We start from the raw sequence: 20,684 nt of genomic DNA, 5'->3' as shown, positions 1-20,684 counted from the left end.
CACCAACATTTGTCGAGTGTTTTGAGCTCTTCAGTGCAAGATGATATTCAAGTTATGTTAAACATTATGTCTATGAATGAGTTGCAGTTGTCACTAGGTTGATTTTGGTTTTGAATTTTAATGTTTCTTTGAATTTGGTTCAGCTACCAGGTGACCTGTAGTATGTTTTCTTGCAATAGTTGGCATGGAGTCTGGCATGCCAGCTTTCATACTCAGTAACTGAAAGGCAGTATGGTAGTTCCATAGAAAATGACAGTTGGCAGTGTCAACTTTTTATATGATGATAGTCTTGTCAGTAGCCTCCCTTTTCTTGGAAAGATAATTGAGAAGGTGGTGGCAAGCCAGCTCTAGCAGCATTTTACATCTGCTTCTTTGGACATCAACCAGCTTTCAGACAGGGATGTAGAATGGAAATAACATTAGTCTCTGACTCTTCCCTCATGGCATTGGACAGAAGTCACATGTTCTTGCTAATTCTCCATTAGGTGCTGTTGACTCACTTGTGTGACTGATCAGGAGTGGCAGGAATTACCTTAGGGTGGTCCCTCTCTCTTCTCCTGTTGGAAAGTTCCCAGTAAATGATGATGGATGACTTATTTTCCTTTTAGATGTTTCTCAGATATGGGGTTTCAAGAAGCTCAGTCTTCTTTCTGCCTTATTGTGGATGCACAGCTGCTGGAGAAAATCATGAAACAAAAGACATACAATATCATCAATCTGCTGATGACAATTCTTTCTGTGTGTCCTTTTTGTTAGATCCAGAAGGAGCCATTTCCTTGCTCTCCAAATAATTGGCAGAGAGAAAGGCTTGGGTTAAGTTTGACTATCCTAAACCCAATCAAAATAAGATGCAGGTGATAGAGGTTGGTCTCTGGAATTCACCTAAATCTAAGTCTGGTGATATATGGCATTTCTATAACTGTGAGTTGTCTTTTTCCCAATCACTTTTCTATGGACAATGCCTTTCTAGTCTCTGTCCTTTTAAAGTTATGGTACATAAAGGTGGGAGTGGTAGGATATTAGCCCCCTGGGAAATGTTTTGTCTTTAATAAAATTCTCAGTGCACCTAGATACCTTGATGATGGGCTCTGTATAAATTATAAAAAATGAAATAATAAACCAGGAAGGTACCAAAGATTTCAGAACAAGGCAGGAAGTAGAGAATTGTTTCTCTAGTGAATGTACCCTGTAGCCAGGTTAATGAGGCAATTCAGCGCATACATCTGTGCTCTACTCAATTTGTTCTATAAATTCACTTTTTAAATGAGCTAGAAGAATATTTACATTTTAATAATAGATACATTTGTCCATTTTGTACATTAGTTTGTTTCAGCTTCAATCAACTATTAATATTTATTTAAATGTTTTTATCTCTTATTAAAATCAATGTGAAAATTCCTGAGTAACTATTGTACTGTCAGAAATGTGTAGCTCACATTTTGTTTGCTATTATACTTCAGGAGTTTAATTTTTATATTTAGTGTTCATGATTTTGATGTCCAGTTACAGCTGCTTTCCCCATTGCCTGGGATCGTTTTCTATAACACTCCAAGAGGAAACCAGAAATTAATCACCTGCTCTGGGGTCCTGGCAGTTTTCTGGCATATCTGTTTAGTATAAAGTTGGAAAGAATGCACCAGTTCTTCACAAAGTAGACTAGCAAATATTTATCGCTGAAGCTTTGAACAAATGAAGACTTGTTTTACATTGATTGTTTTTGCTTTTAGGAGGCTGGTGACTTAAGAAATGTAGCCCGAAGTTAATAGTGTTAAGAATAAAATTATGGATTTACTCTTACTTAGTATTCTGGGAATTTTATGTAAAGCTTTATTTTATACCTATGCTTGACAATATTAATGTATTTTTATTCTGAATACTAGAACAGTGGTTCTCAAACTAGGGCCGCCGCTTGTTCCCGGGAAGCCCCTGGCGGGCGGGCCGGTTTGTTTACCTGCCATGTCCAATGGGGGCTGCGGGAAGCGACAGCCAGTACGTCCCGCGGCCCGCGCCTATTAGTACGTTTTTCGGCCCGTGCCGTTTCCTGCAGCTCCCATTGGCCTGGAGCCGCAAACCGCGGCCACTGGGAGTTGCGATCGGCCGAACCTGCGGACGTGGCAGGTAAACAAACCGGCCCGGCCCGCCGGGGGATTTCCCTGAACAAGCGGCGGCCCTAGTTTGAGAACCACTGTACTAGAACATATTAAATTGCCACTTGAAAACAAAATGTACCCACCCATAATGCTTTACTAATGTTAATGTGAGGTTATATCTTGGTATCACTTTCCACATGTTAACTTCAATGGGGAGTTTGTCTATGGATTGATTATAGAATGTGGCCCTTAGCCTGTAAAACTATTCTTACTCCTTTCTTACTCCACTCTACACAATAAAGCTATTTCACGAAGACAAGTTAAAAAAATGTTTTACCTCACCAGCTGAAAAAGTACAATCACTAAAACCCCTTAAAATTATTAGTAATCATAACTAGCTATTTCTACATAGAAGATATTGACCAATGCCAACTGATTTACTTCCTTAAAATCACAGCTTTTCTTGGGATTAATCCACTGCACTTAACATATATCATTACTCATGGATCTTTCTGTATGATTCAGGAGAACGGAGGCAGAATTTTCTGTCTGTTTCACTCCTCCATCAAGAAAAATTCCTTCTGCTGGCATGTTTGCACAACTGACCACCCCCTCTTCAGTATCTTTGACTTCATGAAGGGACCTGCTATTTCGTATTGCTTTCTGTTAGTCTTTAGCAAGGAATTCTTTCCCCAGGGAAATTTGTTTCCCGTTAGTTTTCTTTTCTCGTTGAAAATTTTCTCCTTCTCTCCCCCAATGTGCCCTTTCTCCAAGCCTTTTAATGAACTGAGTGACCCCATTGGCAAAATCAAATGGCTCCTGCTCCAGTTTCCACGCTCGAGGGAATTTTGCAGGTGTTTGGGAATGCAGTGTGTGGGATAAGTTGCGTGAGCACCAAAAGTTTCCCCCAATATCAGTCTGAGAGAGGTAGTTCCAGCTCATGGCAGCCTACTCTTAAAGATGATTTGTTAAAATGTCCAAGATTTTAAAATACATAAAAAAGCACAGTAACGTAAAGTGTGCAGATACAATTTCAGTACAAAGCCCATATCTGAATTGACAACCAGAAGCTGCTTCTAAAGTGCATCAATACTTTATTGCATGAGAGAGAATCAAGAGAAAAAAGTTACTGCAAAACAGAATTGACGATCTTGAGAATTTTTACCACTGTTCCAGTGTGCATATTGCATATACATACAGGTAAATAAAAGAGATGCAAGATATTTTGTTATACTAAAGAAACCTTAGCTGCTTCTCTGCTCTGATAATGGATAAGGGCTGAGAGAATCCTCACTGGGAGACAGACCCAAGCCAATCCTATTGAAGTGCCTCTGCTTTCGGGAGGGGGGGGGGGGGAACCCACCTCCAAAGAGAGAAAAGAACTCTCCTGTTTCAGGATTTCTCTTGCTACAAAATGGAAGCATCTGTGGGAAGCTGACAGTAAACTACTAAGCTATGAAGCCTGCTATGCCTTATTGTAACCTGCTTGTTCACATGTAAATCTATGAAGAAAAATTTCTCTTATAATGAATGAAATTTATAAAAGCTAAAGTTTTCTTCATGTACAAAAACCATGTGAACAATCCCATCCAACAACTTTCACCACAAATGTAACTAATAGTTTTAGTTGCTCTCTGATATGAGGAAGGAATTAATGAAAAATTTAAAAAATTGCTTTCTTCAATTAATATGCCCTACAACTCACTCCCAACTGGCTCTGTGCATGTTTCTGAATGGTTTAAATGGTTTACTTGTAAACATTGGCTGGACTCCAGAATCCTGAAATAACTAATGCTTATATAGGCATCTTGTCCAATTTTTCCCCACAATTCTAGAGGTAGGGGTTTAACCCTACTGGAAAACTTTCCCTAAACAGATTTCAGTTGCTCTCTTCATGATCCTCTTTTTAGAGGGGGTTAATTTCTCTTTGGATGCTTTGGAGAAATTTACTCAAGCACCAAAGAGTGCACTTCCTATTTTACACTCCATTACCATTATCTCTACTCAAAAGAGAAGTCTCAAATTCTTCCTCAATCCCATAAGTTAAATTAGGTCCTCTAATTTGATCTGACCACACTCCGGTAAATATTCAAGTATCAGTAAATCTAAGATTTGAACACAAGTTACTGGTAGAAAGTTATAAAGATCATTAATATTTTGAACACAAATTACACCAAACTTTGCAGGGCAGTCAGTGGAAAACCTTAATGGGTGTGGCCAAGGACTATCTTATTTCTTTCGAAGTCTCTTACAATAAAACATCTTATGAACAGAAAAAACCCCACTCCAATAGGAGATATTTAATCTTGAAAATTTTTATTTAAACTAAAGGAAGAGGAAGAAACTGTCCTTATGGGAAATTGATTAATGCTAGAGGTAAATTAAATATAAATACCTACGTGGGAACAAATATTAATAATGAGCTTTCCAGCCTAGCCGTGGCTGGAAGTTGAAGCTAGAAAACAAATTCACACTGGAAATAAGACATACATTTTTAATAGTGAGAGTAGTTAACCATTAGAACAATTTACCAAGGGTCATGTGAATTCTCCATTACTGAAGATAGACACCTGTGGCTTATTTTTTCCTGTGCTCTACTTTCCTGTTGACTTCACATCTCTTCGATAATTTCGCATGTAAATTGGCATCCACTGTGTTAGCTTACAATGCTTAATTTATATCTGACAGGTGAATAAATATCTGTAGTCTCGAAGAAAACTGATTTCTTCACCTCTGCTGGTGGCTCATACCTTGATACAGAATCTTAGGGCTAGTCTACACTACACAGGTCAACATAAGGCAGCTTATGTCGACCTAATTATGTTGGGACTTGTCTATACTACCCGCTCCCTGGGAGACCTAGGTGGCTGGATCCTGTTCCTGGCTGGGAGCTGGGGCAAGAAGCCCGGGCCGCCCCCACTCCCTACCGGGAGCCATAAGCGGGTGAGAGGGAGCAGTCAGGGCAGCTGGACCCTACACCTGGGGGGGCGAGAAGCCCTGGGTGGCTTTCCCCCTGCTCCCGACGGGGAATGGGCAGGTGAGAAGCCCCGGGTGACTTCCCCCCTGCTCCCAGCAGGGAACAGGGAGCAGAGGGCGGGGACAGCCCAGGAGTAGCCTGGGAGCCTATGGGGCAGCCAGGCTCCCAGCAGGGAGCTGCCTGCAGAGCTGAGACACCAGGCTCTCATCTCTGGACACTGACCTGGGGAGGGAAGTGTGGTCATGCAGTGGCTGTAAGTCAACCTAATATAGATCGACTTACCTTTCTAGTGTAGACATACTCTTAAGAGCTTATGTTCATTGTATATAAATACCTCATACATAGTATATGTACATCTATTTCACAATGATGTTAATGACCAATATGACTCTGGCTTTCAATTAAGACCTCACATGACATTCTTTAGTGAACCAAAATGTACATACCAGAATCAGGATATTCCTGTAACCCCATTGCCAACTGGTATTAAGGTCACACACATTCTTGGGTAACACACATTGTTTTGAATCTACTCTAAATATTGCATATAGCTGATTCTAACCTTTATTGGTAATGATATGGTGGAAGTGGAGATGTTGATAACTTTGTTGGAACTATCCATATAAACCTTATTGGAAATCAGATTGCTCACCATGGCTTTCTTATTTTCAACATAACCTTGCACCAGTTCTGGTTTTATTGGTCTCTGATCCAATGTACAGTGTACTGTATTATGCCCTTCTTTATCACTGAGTATTTCTCATAGCAAGCATTGTAATTCATACTGGAAAAATTTCTACAAGTGTCTCCGGCAATAAATAATACGTGAGAACTTAGTTAAGGAAAATTATAAGCATCAGAAATACATCTATGTAGTATATTTAACTGCATGGCAACCCCTTAACAATACAGAATTCATGCAAAATATATACAAACCACTTTTTTTACTTGTATCATTATTTCAGTGCTTCTCCTATATAACTAGTCTCTTGCTCTGTGATTTGTGTCAGGACTTGCTGGTGTGTTTTGTTTTCTTGTTGATTATACAAGAACCTGGAAAAATAATGAATTGAAAAAACAAATACCATTATAAAAATATACCCTAAAGAATGAATAAGTAACAAAAGTGAAACTTCTTATTCCAGAGCTTGCTGTTTGGAATGATATCAAAATGCCTTCTAGTGGAAATAAAAAAAAAATAGTTTAAGTATACACTGGGAAAGTTTTCACTAAAAATATAGACAGTGCTGTATGCAAAGTCGATAAACGTAAAATGAAAAATGTCTTGTTTTACCAAGTGGTGGTGCAACACTACTCAAACACCTTTGGTTGTTCCCTGGAGTCATAATTTAAGACCGCTGCGTAAATGGCAACTCAGAGTGATATCCGAGTAGCATGGCTTCTGCCATACTAACATGGAACCAGGTTCCAGGCCTCTCCCAGGAAGACAAAAGGAAAACGAAATTTAAAATTATGTTATCAATGATAGCATATACATTACAATAATTAAATACATCAGAAAGCTAAAATCCATAATTTTAAGTTACCAGAGGGCCCTGGCCAGTCATTTGTTGCCTCATCCTGACTGTCAGTCCCACTGCACGTTAGGATCTCTCCTTTCTCTCTGCCTGTTATCAGAGTCCAGAAGATTAGTCATGCCCTCTAGTGTGTCTGCGTGCATCCAAACGAAAGAGCAGCTGTTATGTTTAAATGAAGTAAGCACTATCTGCTTTATATCAGCACTTTTGAGAACTGTCAGTTCATGGGGAAGTGGATGTCTTGAGCGATTGATATGGCATATCTACAACATATGTCACAGGGTAGTTAGTAGCATCTATAGTTATCCAGAAGCTTATAAAATTTAATTTGGTTTCATTCCAGTTCCAAGTGAACAAGCATCAGCATCCCAAAAAGCACTACAGTACTTGACACCCTTGTAATGGCAGTCTCGACAGGCCAACCGTTGAGTATGCATGGAGATTTAACTACTCTCTCATCCCTAGAGTTTTGACCCCCTTCTAGGTTCACACTTGGGACGTATTGGCCGGAAGTTGACAGAGCGTAGGGAAGTTTGCACTGCTGCTACTCGGGCTATAGACCTGTTGTGTGCATCAATCAAGAACTTCCTTCACCAGGGTTTCGATCTGGCTTCTTTCATTAGCATCAAATTCACATTTAAAAAGTCCTTGGCTGAAGCTTTTGAAGGGAGTATATGTCCCTTTCCATTGCTGCTGTTGTTTCATTTTTGGAGTCTAAAAGGTACATTTAAGTCACTGACTAGTGGGTTTGCTTTGTTGTAGTAACCTGTTTTGATCAGTCACCAAACAGTTTAAAACTATTCATGGATTGAAAGAAGAACTTGTGTTCAGTGTGTGTTTAAAATGAGTTGAGAACTGTGACCATATTTTTATGATTGATAAGTGTGCCTGTATATGCCATCTGATTCTTCAAACGATGAATATCATTTTATAAAAAAAAAGTAAAGTTGAGCATCAACCAAATGCTCTTAATGGATTATTCTGTTCCTTTTTGACATGCTACAATGATACAAATTAGTCTCAGTTGGGATGCCAATTAACATTATTCTTGATGCCAAATTCAACACTAAAGCATTTTTTTAATTAGATAAAGGTTTTACATCTTATTGACAATTCTTCTGCTTGCTAGACACCTTTTGTTGGTGGGGGAAAATTGCATTTTTAAAGTTGTGTAGAATTTAGATGCCGCAGAAAGAAATGTAAATGTAGTCAAACATAAGGTGACAAAGTGAACATACAGGGTAGACTAGAAAAGCTGCAAATATTTAAGATAATTGTTTGTTTCAAGTCTCCACATAAATTGGAGGATTTCATGGGAGACCATCAAGGAGTATGATGGGATGATGTAGAATTGTATTTTCTATGATTTCTTAAATTATATTTGTGTGTTCTGACTCAACACATTTTTCATTTAGGATATTAGGTTGAAATTGCAATAAGGATCAAGAGGTTAAAAGCCAGCAGTCAAATTCTGCTCTGTTACACTAGAGTTAATCCTGAGTAATTGACAATAACTTCACTGGAATTATCTCAGATTTGCAGGGATATAACTGAGGGCAAAATTTGCCTCAGGATTTATGTGCATGAATTTACAGAAATTTTCCTTCTGTGTGCTTTTTGCTCTGGATGCAGAGAGGAGGAGAGTGGGTGGAGCGTGCTGCACTCTAGCTAGCCCTAGTTGTCATATAGTTCCTTAGGAAACCATTGCTATCTGGTGCAAATTTGAGCAGCCCCTAATCTGGGCCAGGGCAGAGAGTCTGGGAGCTTTAATTGGTTGTTAGGTTCTCAGCTTCTCTTTTTTTCCTCTTCTTCTGGGCTGCTGTATGAGACTGTGGGAGGGAAGGGAGACATCCTTTGTTAGGTGGTGCTTCCATAGGCTGAGGCAAAGCTGAGCACCTGTCCTACTCTTCCTCAGGTTCCTACCGGCCCACAGGAAAACAAAGGAGAAACCAGAGCTGCTTTCTCCTCCCTGCCTTGCAATGGAGCAGGCAGCCAGCAGGGGAGCTGCTGAGCAGCTTCATCAGGGAAGACACAGCTGCTCTTCAGAAAACTCCCATTTCATACCAGAACTGCTCCTCGGGCTGCAAAGAAAAGTGGCAGAAGAATGGTGCAGCCTACCTCCTCTCTGTAGTGATGGGTCTGATTCAAACACTTCCGTTTTAAAAATAAACAGCATGGCTCAGAAGATACCCATTTTCTTAGAACAGTTGCCCTCGAGGGCCACAGCTTAGAGCCTTGAGAACAAGTGGATATAGTTGGACATAACCATGGTCAGAGACTGATTTTTACAGAAATCGATATTTCCAATAACTGTGGAAACTTACCTGCACAGGAACTTTAATTGGGCTTGCTGTTCTGGAAATAGTTGTTTTTCCCCAAATAAATGAAGGCTTGGTGGAAGCTAGTGGGGATTATTGCTAGTGCTTGTATATTATAGAGGGAGCTGGTAACAATCCCTGTATTTAGGTTGCCTGACACTTTCCATTATAAAGGATTCTTGCAGCCTTTTCTTTTGGGTAGTTCTCATACCTGTTTGCAGCAAATCTTTGATATTCAGCAAGGGAAATGCCCTGAGACTAGAGAAGTGCCTTTTTGTCCTATGAAGTTTAGTTCAGCTTCACTAAGATACAAACTATAAGAAGTCACCTTTTCCTTTCTCTCACTTGCAGTCTTCATGAAAGTTTTGGCAGTATGCCAAAATAAGTCAACACTGACTTCCTAAGGTTGGGTTCATGCTGCCACCATCAAAGCAGCAGTAGCAGTTACTGTACTTGGAGTGCCTGGAAGGTGCCAGCACATGATTCCAGTGACCTGTACCCACGTGAAGAAAAAACTGGGCCAGCCTCCCCCATAAGTACTCTGCAGTCCCATGTGGTATCTATGGGATAGGAGCTCCCCCAACTCCAAAGGCAGAAGGGCGAGGAAAGTGATAAAGTTTCTCTCATGTGTGCACGCACACACATCCTGCATCTACCTGGCTGGGCTCCCCCAACACCAGCCACCCTAGAACAGCACCTGGACTCAGCAGTCCATCCCTTCTCTGGGATAACATCTTTTTCCTGTTGCCAGCCAATATATTTAGTCTTGTAACTCAAGTGGTAGCAGTCTGTTGCAGAGCTAACAGTTGTAAACCTTGATGACACATGAGGGTTTCAGTTGCACATAATAGAATTTTTTATGTTTTTCTTTCCTAAAAATAATTCAAAAATTACATTCAAAGCATAAGAATGGCCATACTGGGTCAGACTAAAGGTCCATCTAGCCCAGTATCCTGTCTTCTGACAGTGGCCAATGCCAGGTGCCCCAGAGGGAATGAATAGAACAGGTAATCATCAACTGATCCATCCCCTATTGCCCTTCCCAGCTTCTGGCAAAAAAAAAAAGGCTCATCTACACATCTTGCTTCTGACTTCTTATATCTTACTTCTTGTAGTAGCCAAGATAGTTTCCTATCCAAGTAAGCATCAGCTCTAACCCTACTTAGGTAGTCAGAGATACCCAGCCACTACTGCTGGATTTGGGATTCCTGATTACATTACTTAGGTTACAAAATCAAGCACTTGAAAGATAGAAAATGAATATGGTTGCCTATTCATCCTTAACTTGGCCCTCTTGTGCATAGGCATTATGATACTGTCTTTAATTACATGATCTCATAACGTACCATTTTATCCAGAGGACACCAGCCTTGCTCAGTGCAAGTGATGGATGCCTAGTTTCCCCTAATAAAGGATCGCCAGAATTGGGCCTAATGATTATGTAAAAACTTGGTGTTGAAATAGACATCTTTTCCAACTTAAGCCAAATGACCTTATTCCAAAGTCTTCTGCCTTAATATTAATGAATTCCTGCTATATTGTCAGATGACGTGATCTTAATGCTAGCCTTCATCATTTGGATGGAAGACTGCAGACATTTTCTCTGGAATCATGTCTTCCTATGTCTGGGGACCTGCTATGTTTATCTGGATAGCACATTAGCTAATTGCTTTGACTCTTTTATTTAAAATATGCTGTAGATTTAACCTAATCTTTCACAACAATATATTGCAACATTTTGATATGTCTGCTTGGATGATTGTGATAAAGCACCATACATAATGATACAGTGTTGCCTATTGTCCAGCTCAAAACACAGTTTCTGTCTGGCCTTTGCCCAAACCATTATATTTTGGTCATTTGTTTAGTTTTAAGATTTTTTTTGTGCTCCACCCTAATATATTGATTCAAAGGAGCAATACTGATATATTGAACAAAATTATTGGGAGAATTGATTCACTTTCTGCACTAAGATGGCCCGGAAGTATTTTTGTGTTTAGATCATAATGAAAAACTGAGTGATTCTCATGCTGAGTGATTTAATTTTTTCCCGTCACTAAGTAGGAAAAGTGAATAATTTTGAAAGTAGCTGTGATCAACTAATCTGTCTACGTGTTAAAATAGGGAGGTATATTTTCACAATGTAATCATTTTAATTTTAACATTTATTTTTAAACAGGCACGGAAACTAGATGTGTATTTTGAGTATGAGGAAAAAATAATGAGCAAGTCCGCTCTCGATAAATCTCTCTTGGACATGATTTCTGACCCTGATGGTAAGTACTGAAAATCTGAACTTGGTATAAACCAAGTTTCTCTGTTTTTGATGGAGAATCAAGTAGGGGCCCATTGACTCTGTAATTTTCCATCTCACTTGATGATCAGTCAGATTAGTGGAGTGCATATACAGTACACTAGACTTGCAATGAGAAGAGGTTTTTAAAACAGCTAGGGAATTCACTCTTTAGACTAAATAAATCCAAAATCATGACTGGAATTTTGCCTTTACTACAAAACCTTTTCTGGCTCTAAAACCAAAAGAGCTTGTCAAGTGACAGTACTAAGATACATATTTTAACCACCTTGTGCTTCAGTCATTTCTCTTAATACGGGGCTGCATAGTGGAATCGTGTTTTTTGTTTGTTTTTGTTTTTGTTTTTTTCTCTCACACAGTTCTGATCTGTTATGTACTAAATGAAGAGAAAAGGCAGAAAGCCATGCAAGAAAAATAAGTCAGTAGCTGACCGATAGAGGTCTGTAAAAAAATTTTACAGAATGTTAAGCTGGGTAAAGACTGGAAATAAGTAACAATTTATTCATGACTGAACATGAATATATCACTATTGATATCTGTGAACATAAGTATTTAGCAATATATAATCTGTAAAATAGTCTCATAAAAGTAGTTACCATGGGTCAAAGCTTATTGGATCAAGTAACTATTTAGACATTGAATTTTACGCACAATTAATATTTACGATTACGTTATCTTCTCAGTATATATGACACTGGAAATAACTAAGTGTGCTACAAAATCTCAAAAGAGCTTACCTTGCTAAAAAGCAGTACAACATAAAATATGTTTTGCAAAATAGGTGTTTAAACAGTTTTTGAAGTGAATAAAACTGTGCTTATAGTACTTTAATTTGGAGTTTGTTCAGAGCATATTTGGGGCATGAAAGAAGGCACTATATTGGGAGTGGGTGAAGGATGAGAGGTTAAGAGAGAAGCTTGGTTAGAGAGTAGTTAGGAGAATGTTTTGGGAAGGGCTTGCAATGTCTCATAGGGGCAGGTTCAGCATCACATGATGCAGGTTTCTTAAGCCCATCATTCCATGGGCATCCTACTAGGGTGCCTTCCAGATGCCTTTCAACTGGTAACCTGCAAGCCAACCATCTCTGTCAGAAAGCACGGATCCTCAATTGCTCTTCAGTATTGTACTGTGCATTATGAACACAAGGCTATAAGAGGAGCTCAGTGGAGGAGCTATTTAGCTGAGGGAGGCCTTGAAGGAGTATTTTAACAATGAGTCTCAGTAATATGTTTTACAGTAGTGTGCTGAGCCTGGCATTGCTTGTTTGCACCATGCTATGAACCTTGTAACGATTGCTGTATGTGCCCAACTGTAACAATGCACATATGCCTATTACTGTTGTCTTGAATGTTAGCAGCAGTCACCATGTCATGATGAATAATAAAGATAAATTCAGTTTCTGTAAGTAGATTTTTATTCCACATCCATGCAAACATATCTATATAATGCTGAGGTAAACATCATACATGCAGGGGAGAGTATCTTTAAAGGCGATGGAACAGGGAATTCACAAGCATGTATACCAACAAAGCTCTCTCAACTGAGTGTACATGCGGCTGTCATTGTATTTAATCTCCTGCGGGGTGGAGTGCCTTGGGTACTGCTGCGGCACCGGAAGATACATGGAATGGTAGGTGGGATGTAGGGAAGTCCTTGTGATTCTCTCCCCCTTTCTAGCCACAGACCCACAGCCTCATCTCCCCACAGACCCAAAAGATCGAGCACCTCCCATGTACTCCAGGCAGGAGCACGTTTGCTGCATGGAGCTGGCATGCTCGGCTAGGCGGTTGCTATGTGAGCTCTCCACACCGAGCAAACGGAGCAATTTCAAAACTTCTGGGGCTTTAAGAGGGAAGGAGTGCATGCCTGGGTACTTGGCTGGAGTGCAACAGAGTTCAAAACAGTGACCAGAGCGGTCACGGTGGGCATTGTGGGATACCTCCTGGAGGCTACTTAAGGCAACGTAAGCAATGCAGTGTTTACACTGATGCCGTGTCTTTCTAACTATGTCACCCTAAGTTCTGGCAGCTGACATCTGAACTGTCCTATAAAGGGTTGGAGACTAGTGGTTAGGGCGAAGTGAGGCAAAAAGCCATGTCCTGCACAGCCAAAAAAATGAAACATGTTTAGGAAAATGCAACTTAGGCACTATAAATGAGAAAGGGGAAGTGCTACTAGATGTCTATATTGCCAACCAATGGATGATAATCAATATATGGTTCCAAAAGGGGATGAGTCATTTGGTTATGTACATCAGTGGTGGAAATAAAAACCAGATTGATAAGAGATTAGTGAGGAAATCTCAGGGGAGTTGAGTTATAGACTGCAAAGTGATAACTTGTGAGAAATCAGCACAAGCCTCTTGTGGCAAAGATTGCAGTTCAGCACCTGGTAAGGAAGGAACTAAGCTCAAAAGAAACAGGATTAAAGTATTCAGTGTTGTTATAGCTATGTCCATCCCAGGATATTGGAGAGACAAGGTGACTGAGGTAATATCTTTTATGAGACCAATTTCTGTTCGTGAAAGAAACAAGATTAAAGTAGGGCTTGTTAAGGGAAAAGAGCAGCAAAGAAGCTCATGCAAGCAATACAGGATAAATATTGGGAAATAAATTTGGTATCTGTTGAAGAGGAAAGCTGGTTTGTGGCTGTGGAAGATGCTCGTGGACAGTACAGATGGGGAAAACAGAGGAATGGTGGTGGACTGAAGTGCAGGTGACAATCCAAAACAAGAAAATGGCACGTAAAGAAAAAGAAATAAAACCATCGAGTGTAAATGAAAGTGAATATAAAGAAGCAAAGTGAGCTGCCAAGCAAGAAGTGAAGGAGGTCAAAGAGAATGCTCTAGATAACCTGTGCAGCTACCTTGTAAATGACCTGTAACTGGCAAAAAGATCGATAGCATTGCAAAGAGATGCGAAGGAAAGGATGATGCTATTGCAACACTATTTGTAAAAAATGACCAGATTACGAAGACTGTTACAGCAGCTGGATGTGATTAAGTGACAGTGGGTCTGGTGAAAGTCCTGGGCAAGAGAGGAATACAATGGATGAGCATAGTGGTTAAAGCTGTATGGAGAGACAAAAGAATTCCAAAAGATCAATCACAAGCCTATTTTGGTCCTAATGCATAAGAAGGGAAGCATCCATGGAAGCGGAAACTATTTAGGGATAAAGTTACTGTCATACAGGATGAAGATTATGGAATACATGTTAGATGCTAAGATTAGGTGAATGGTGGAATCCCTCCTCCAGCAAGAACAGTTTTTCTTTAGAAAAGAACGAGGAACCACAGAGTCCATGTTTGTAATCTGGCAAGTGAAAAAGAATTGGCGAGAGCACCAGCAGGATAGCTTCTGGGCTTTTACAGACCTAGAAAAGGCATAAATTTAATGTGGGCAGAAGGATGCTCACACTGTGTACTGAGAAAATAGGTTGTGTCTGAGGATTTAATAACTATAGTGAATGCTCTATATAGTGATGCAAAAATGTTCTGAAACAACAAGCTCCTTTGAAGTGAAAGTCAGATTGCACCAGGAGTTGGCCCTAAACCTGCTGTTGTTTTTCATATTGATGAACTCCATCAGCAGGAAGATTCCAATGAGAAAAGGTGAGAAGCTGCTACATGGAGATGACAAAGTAATGAGGGTATCCTCAAAAGAAGATATAGAGAAAATTAGTAAAGCAGTGGTATGAACAGCTAAGTAGGCATGGAATAAAAATGAGTACAACTAAGACTGAGGGAATTTGGATCAGGAGAACTGCACGGGGAAACTGGATATAGAGATTAATGGAGTATGACTAAGCCAGGCTGAGCAGTTAAAGCACCTGAGCAGCTGGATAACAGAAAACCAGTGAGCTTGAATGTGAGATACAGTCTAGACTGACAAATGCTGGAAGAGTGAGGAATAACATCTCAGATGTTGTGTATGACAAGCATATGCCACTGAAACTGAAAGCCCAATTATATAAAACAGTTTTACCCCTCTATACTGTATAGTACAGAAGCCTGGGCCATAAAGAAATGGCAGGTTCAATGCCTACAGGTGTTTGGAAAGAGATACACGAAGGACAGATTGTGAAATGAAAGCATTAGGATGGAAATCCAAAGTTCATGATGTGGCTGGCAAAATCCAAGAAGCATGACTTCCCTGATTCAGGCGAATAAAGCGGACGAATAAAGAGAACTTGGGGAAGATAGCATGGCAGGAGAGAGGGTGGTAGGAAGGAGACCCTGAGGAATGCTGAGGAAGCAATGAATGGATTGCATCAAAGATGGTAAGCAGGTGGACCCTAGTGCCACCTCAAACAGACAAAGATGGCGGATGTTTGTATGATGATCTAACCCAGATGATGGGTTAAGAGGAGAAAGAAAGACTAATGAGAGCTGAGAAAATCAGAAAATTGGTGATCACAGAAGGTGGAAATGACTAGAAAAATGAAAAGGTGGTGATTGGAGAGAAGGGAACTCTGAGCTGGGGAAAATGGTAGAGGATGTCTTCACCATGAACTGCCTGGTCAATTGCGTTCCACCTATCTCATAGAGCTGGAAGGGACCCCGAAAGGTCATTGAGTCCAGCCCCCTGCCTTCACTAGCAGGACCAAGTACTGATTTTGCCCCAAATCCCTAAGGGGCTCCCTCAAGGATTGAACTCACAACTCTGGGTTTAGCAGGCCAGTGCTCAAACCACTGAGCTATCCCTCCCCCCATCCAGTCCTTGATTAAGAATAAGTGAGAGGTGGAGCCATAATTAAGTTGCAGAAGGTATGGTGATACAGAGGAGGAGCTAAACCTGACATTGAAATCAAGAGCAGGAGAAAGTTGTTAATTATGTTGTCAAGGAGAGAGGTCAGAGAAGAGTTTTTTGTTAGAATAGACCTCCAAGGAAAGGAGGAAGTGGGATGTACTGAAAATGGTAGACGAGAAGAAAAGCCAAACCAGGCCACTGCAGCTTACAGTATGGGAGAATGAGAAAGGGTAGAACCTCCACAGTGCAGAGATAGACAGTAAAGTTTTAGTGATAGCAAGGAAGTGAAAGTTATGGGCTATGAAGCTTGTGTACAGTATTGATTGTTGAAGAGGGCAGCAGGTGAAAGTGAGATTGACTATAACAGAGGCAGAGCAGAAGGGGTGTAAGTAAAACTGTGCAAATAATCAAGTATCAGGGGTAGCCGTGTTAGTCTGTATTTACAAAAACAACAAGGAGTCTGGTGGCACCTTAAAGACTAGACTATTTTTGTGCAAATAATGGATTTTTCAGTTTTCTGGCAACTCTGAAAAAATTAAGAAGTTTTTTGTTTTGGGTCTAATGGAAAACAAATGTTTTGAAATTTTTGGTGAATTGAAAAGTCAGAAAACATTTTGAAGCTGGTTGAATTAAATGTTTAGTTAAACCTGGCATTTTTTCTTTAGATTTTAGGCATTTTAACACATGTAAATGAAACTAGGTTCAGAAAACAGTAGTAGGAGGAGGTGGTGTCTCGCACTGTGATTGTGCCCTAGGCACTGGGATATTCTTATGTGAGTCATTCTCAGTCTGTCCTGTTGAAGCTGTTTTGTTTTGTATAAATAGTCATTGAAGCAGGGACTTGAACCTGGATGTCCCAAATACAAGGTGAATTCTCTAAACACCAGGCTAAAGAACCATTCTCACACTCTGTCCTGGCCCATTGGCTTATTTCATCCTGACAATTCATTATGAATTGTCAGGATGAATGACAATGAATAGTCATTGGGTCAGGGAAAGATAGTGAGACTGAAGTCTTGTCTACACTACAGTATTGTCAATGCAAGTTACACCAATGATCAAAAAAAGCTATAATTATATCGCTCGTGAATGTTGGCAGAGCACATCCACAGTTGGTGCTCTAGCATCAACAGTGAGAGCAGTGCACTGTGGGTAGCTATTCAATTGTGCTACTCACCACCTTCTGTAGCTAGGAGTTGTGGGAAGGTGGAGTGGATCGCAGTGCATCATGGGTGTGCGCTCAGCGTCCCATGATTCATCATTATGCAGGACTGGGATGACGAGCAGTGGCTGCAGAACTTTTGGATCTGGAAAGTCATCTTCCAGGAACTGTGTGTGGAGCTCGCCCCAGAACTGAGGTGCAAGGACACCAAATGAGACTGCCCCTCTTGGTAGAGAAGCACATGGAAATCACTATGTGGGAGCTAGCAACTCCAAACTGCTATCCAGTCAGTCACAAATCAGTTTGCAGTCGGGAAGTCCACCATTGGGGCTGCGCTTAACGCAAGTGTGCAGAGCCATTAATCGCATCCTGCTACGAAGGACTGTGACTCTTGGTAATGTGTGTGAAATAGTGGATGGCTTTGCAGCAATGGGATTCCCTAACTGCGGCGGAGTGATAGCATATATATCCCAATTTTGACCCCAGACCATCTTGTGACAGCAGCAGGGACTGTCTTTTTGCTGTGTGTTTGTACAGTGTCTAGCACAATGGGGTCCTAGTCAGTGATGGGGACTCCTAAGCAGTACCACAACACACACATTTTTGCACATAAATAACACTGCTCTACAGCCAAAATGCTTCTGAAATAAATGTAGTCAAACTTTACTAATTCTGGGTCACTGAGAACGAAAATGATGCTTAAAATTGTTGATTGGCTCTAGTTTTCAAGATATGCTATTGGGTCAGTATATACGACCCTTGACTTAGGAATGGCGGAGGATAAGTGAGTTATAAAGGGAAGGGATCTCAATTTAAACCAAAAATGACTAAAATACATCTTTGACTGGATCTATGAATAAATCTATGACTGGGTTTGGACAGTACTTGCTTTTTAGGCAAAACAATCAGAATGATGCAATCTGAAGCTGGTATTGCATCATACATTATATGAATTGCATCATGTTATTCCTAGAAGTCATGGATGATGCAATCCTAACGAAGTTTACATCACTCTGCTGAACATTGCCCTATATCAGCACTAGAAATCATACAGTGCCATGCTCTCTTATTTGTCAGTGTTTGATTTTGCAAAGGGACACATTTCTGTTTAGTCAAAGTGAGCGGAGATGCCTCGTACTTGTGTGAACAGTGCAGATAACTTCTTCTATGTTTGTGGTGAAGTGACTTTTGCATCACAAAAGCGCAGTATAACCACTATGGTTAAGAAAGCCTATCACCTTTATTTTGGCTGCAAAATTGGAGATCAGGACAAGAGGTAGGCCCCACACATATGCTGCAACACTTGTGCAACAAATCTTCGCCAGTGGTTAAACAGGAAAAGGAAATCTATGCCTTTTGCAGTGCCAATGATTTGGAGAGAGCCAACAGATCATACCAGCAATTGTTACTTCTGCATGGTGCCTCCAGTTGGGAAAGGTGTGTCAAAGAAGAAAAAGTGGACTGTGCATAATCCAAACATTCCATCAGCTATGCGCCCAGTACCCCATGGAGAAAGACTGCCGGTTCCTGATGCACTAGAATCATTCTCACTTGAGTCAGACGAGGAAGAGGATGAAACTTCTGGTCCTGAACCATCAATGTCACAGGACCCACATTTTCTCCCATCTTCCTCCTCTGAACCACACCTCATAACACAAGGTGAACTGAATGACCTTGTCAGGGATTTGGAACTACCCAAGAGTAATGCAGAGCTGTTGGGCTCCAGACTACAGCAGTGGAATCTCCTTGCAGGTGATTTTAGGGTTTCCATGTTCCGTGACCATCAAAAGGATCTTGTCCCATTCTTCTTCATGGAAGGTGATCTTGTAGCCTGCAACAACATCGATGGTGTGATGGCAGCCCTCAACATCGTTCACGATCCAGATGAGTGGAGACTGTTCACTGATTCATCGAAGACGAGTCTTAAAGCTGTTTTACTGCATAATGGCAATGTTTTGCCATCAATTCCAGTTAGTCATGCAGTCCATATGAAGGAAACCTATGACAACATGAAACAACTTTTGAGGTGCATAAACTATGACCAACATCGGTGGCAGCTTTGTGGCCATTTGAAGGTTGTTGCTCTCTTGCTTGGTCTGCAGACCGGATACACAAAGTACTGCTGTTTTCTCTGCAAATGGGATAGTTGTGCAAGAGATTCCCAGTACATCAAGAAAGATTGGCCACTCCGTCATTGGAGCCCGGGAGGAAAAGTGTTCAGCATTCTGCACTTGTTGAATCAAGGAAGATTTTGTTACCACCCTTAAACATCAAGCTGGGTCTGATGAAGAACTTTGTCAAGGCCATTGACAAAACACAAGCAGCTTTCAAGTACCTCCGTGGAAAATTTCCAAGATTAAGTGAAGCTAAGATAAAGGAAAGTGTCTTTGTTGGTCCTCAGATTCGTGAACTTCTTCGAGATGATGCATTTGACCATGCACTGCGTGGCAAGGAAAAGACGGCATGGAAAGCCTTCCAGTTAGTGGCAATAAATTTTCTCGGAAACAACAAGATTGTTGGTGGAAAACCTCAAGGCATACAAAAGCCTTGGTTGCAACATGTCACTAAAGATACATTTTTTGCACACTCATCTAGATTTTTTTCCACCGAACTGCGGAGCAGTGAGCGACGAGCACGGCAAGCGATTTCACCAGCACATTGCAACAATGGAGAAACGCTATCAGGGCAAATGGAGCCCATCAATGCTTGCAGACTATTGCTGGACAGTGACAAGAGATGCTCCATTTAATGAATACAAGAGACAAGCCAAGAAGTGCCGAGTAGACACTGAATAGGACTAAACTATGTACATAATAGTTTTTTGCCTTTTGTTTCATAATAAATTTTATTTATATAACCCTTTTGCTGATTTTTAAAGTGTTACATAAATAGGACAGGTGAAATGTTAACATGTAAAGCAACCATAAACACATGAAAAGACCTAGGTTTACAATTTATGATTAAAACTCTATCTACACAATATACATAGACATAAAATGTGAAAACTTAAATATCTTAGAAACAGTAGCCAATCAGTTGTTTTAATTGTCATATTTGATTTCAGCACATCAAAATACATAATAAATAGCACATTTTATCTCTGAAGCAGACAACTTCTCAAAAATTGTAGACCAGTGTAACTTATGCTAATAAAAGCTAGGTGTGTGATTCTAAATGAGAATAGATCAGGGGTCGGCAACGTTTGGCATGCGGCTCGCCAGGGTAAGCACCCTGGCGGGCCAGGCCAGTTTATTTACCTGCTGACGCAGCAGGTTCAGCTGATCGCGGCCCCCACTGGCTGCGGTTCGCCATCCCGGGCCAATGGGGGCGGTGGGAAGCCACAGCCAGCACATCCCTCTCCCGCGCCGCTTCTCGCTGCCCCCATTGGCCCGGGACGGCAAACCGCTGCGAGTGGAGGCCGCGATCGGCTGAACCTGCCGCGTCAGAAGGTAAATAAACAAGCCCGGCCCACCAGGGTGCTTACCCTGGTGAGCCGTGTGCCAAACATTGCTGACCCCTGGAATAGATGCACAAGAA

At 40.8% G+C, this 20,684-nt stretch overlaps 1 protein-coding gene across 1 annotated transcript in view; it reads left to right on the top strand.

The window, feature by feature from the left end:
- SCFD1 (sec1 family domain containing 1) overlaps positions 1-20,684 on the top strand; it is a 144,494-nt gene that overhangs the window by 51,542 nt on the left and 72,268 nt on the right. The window contains exon 15 of the mRNA XM_034768729.1: positions 11,103-11,199. Within this exon, the coding sequence (XP_034624620.1) occupies positions 11,103-11,199 (97 nt within the window). The remainder of the gene's footprint in view (positions 1-11,102; positions 11,200-20,684) is intronic.

The sequence above is a fragment of the Trachemys scripta genome, chromosome 4, assembly GCF_013100865.1.
Source record: "Trachemys scripta elegans isolate TJP31775 chromosome 4, CAS_Tse_1.0, whole genome shotgun sequence".
Lineage (NCBI taxonomy): Eukaryota > Metazoa > Chordata > Testudines > Emydidae > Trachemys > Trachemys scripta.
The sequence above is the reverse complement of the archived record's forward strand: the minus strand, read 5'-3'. Positions and strand labels throughout refer to the sequence as shown.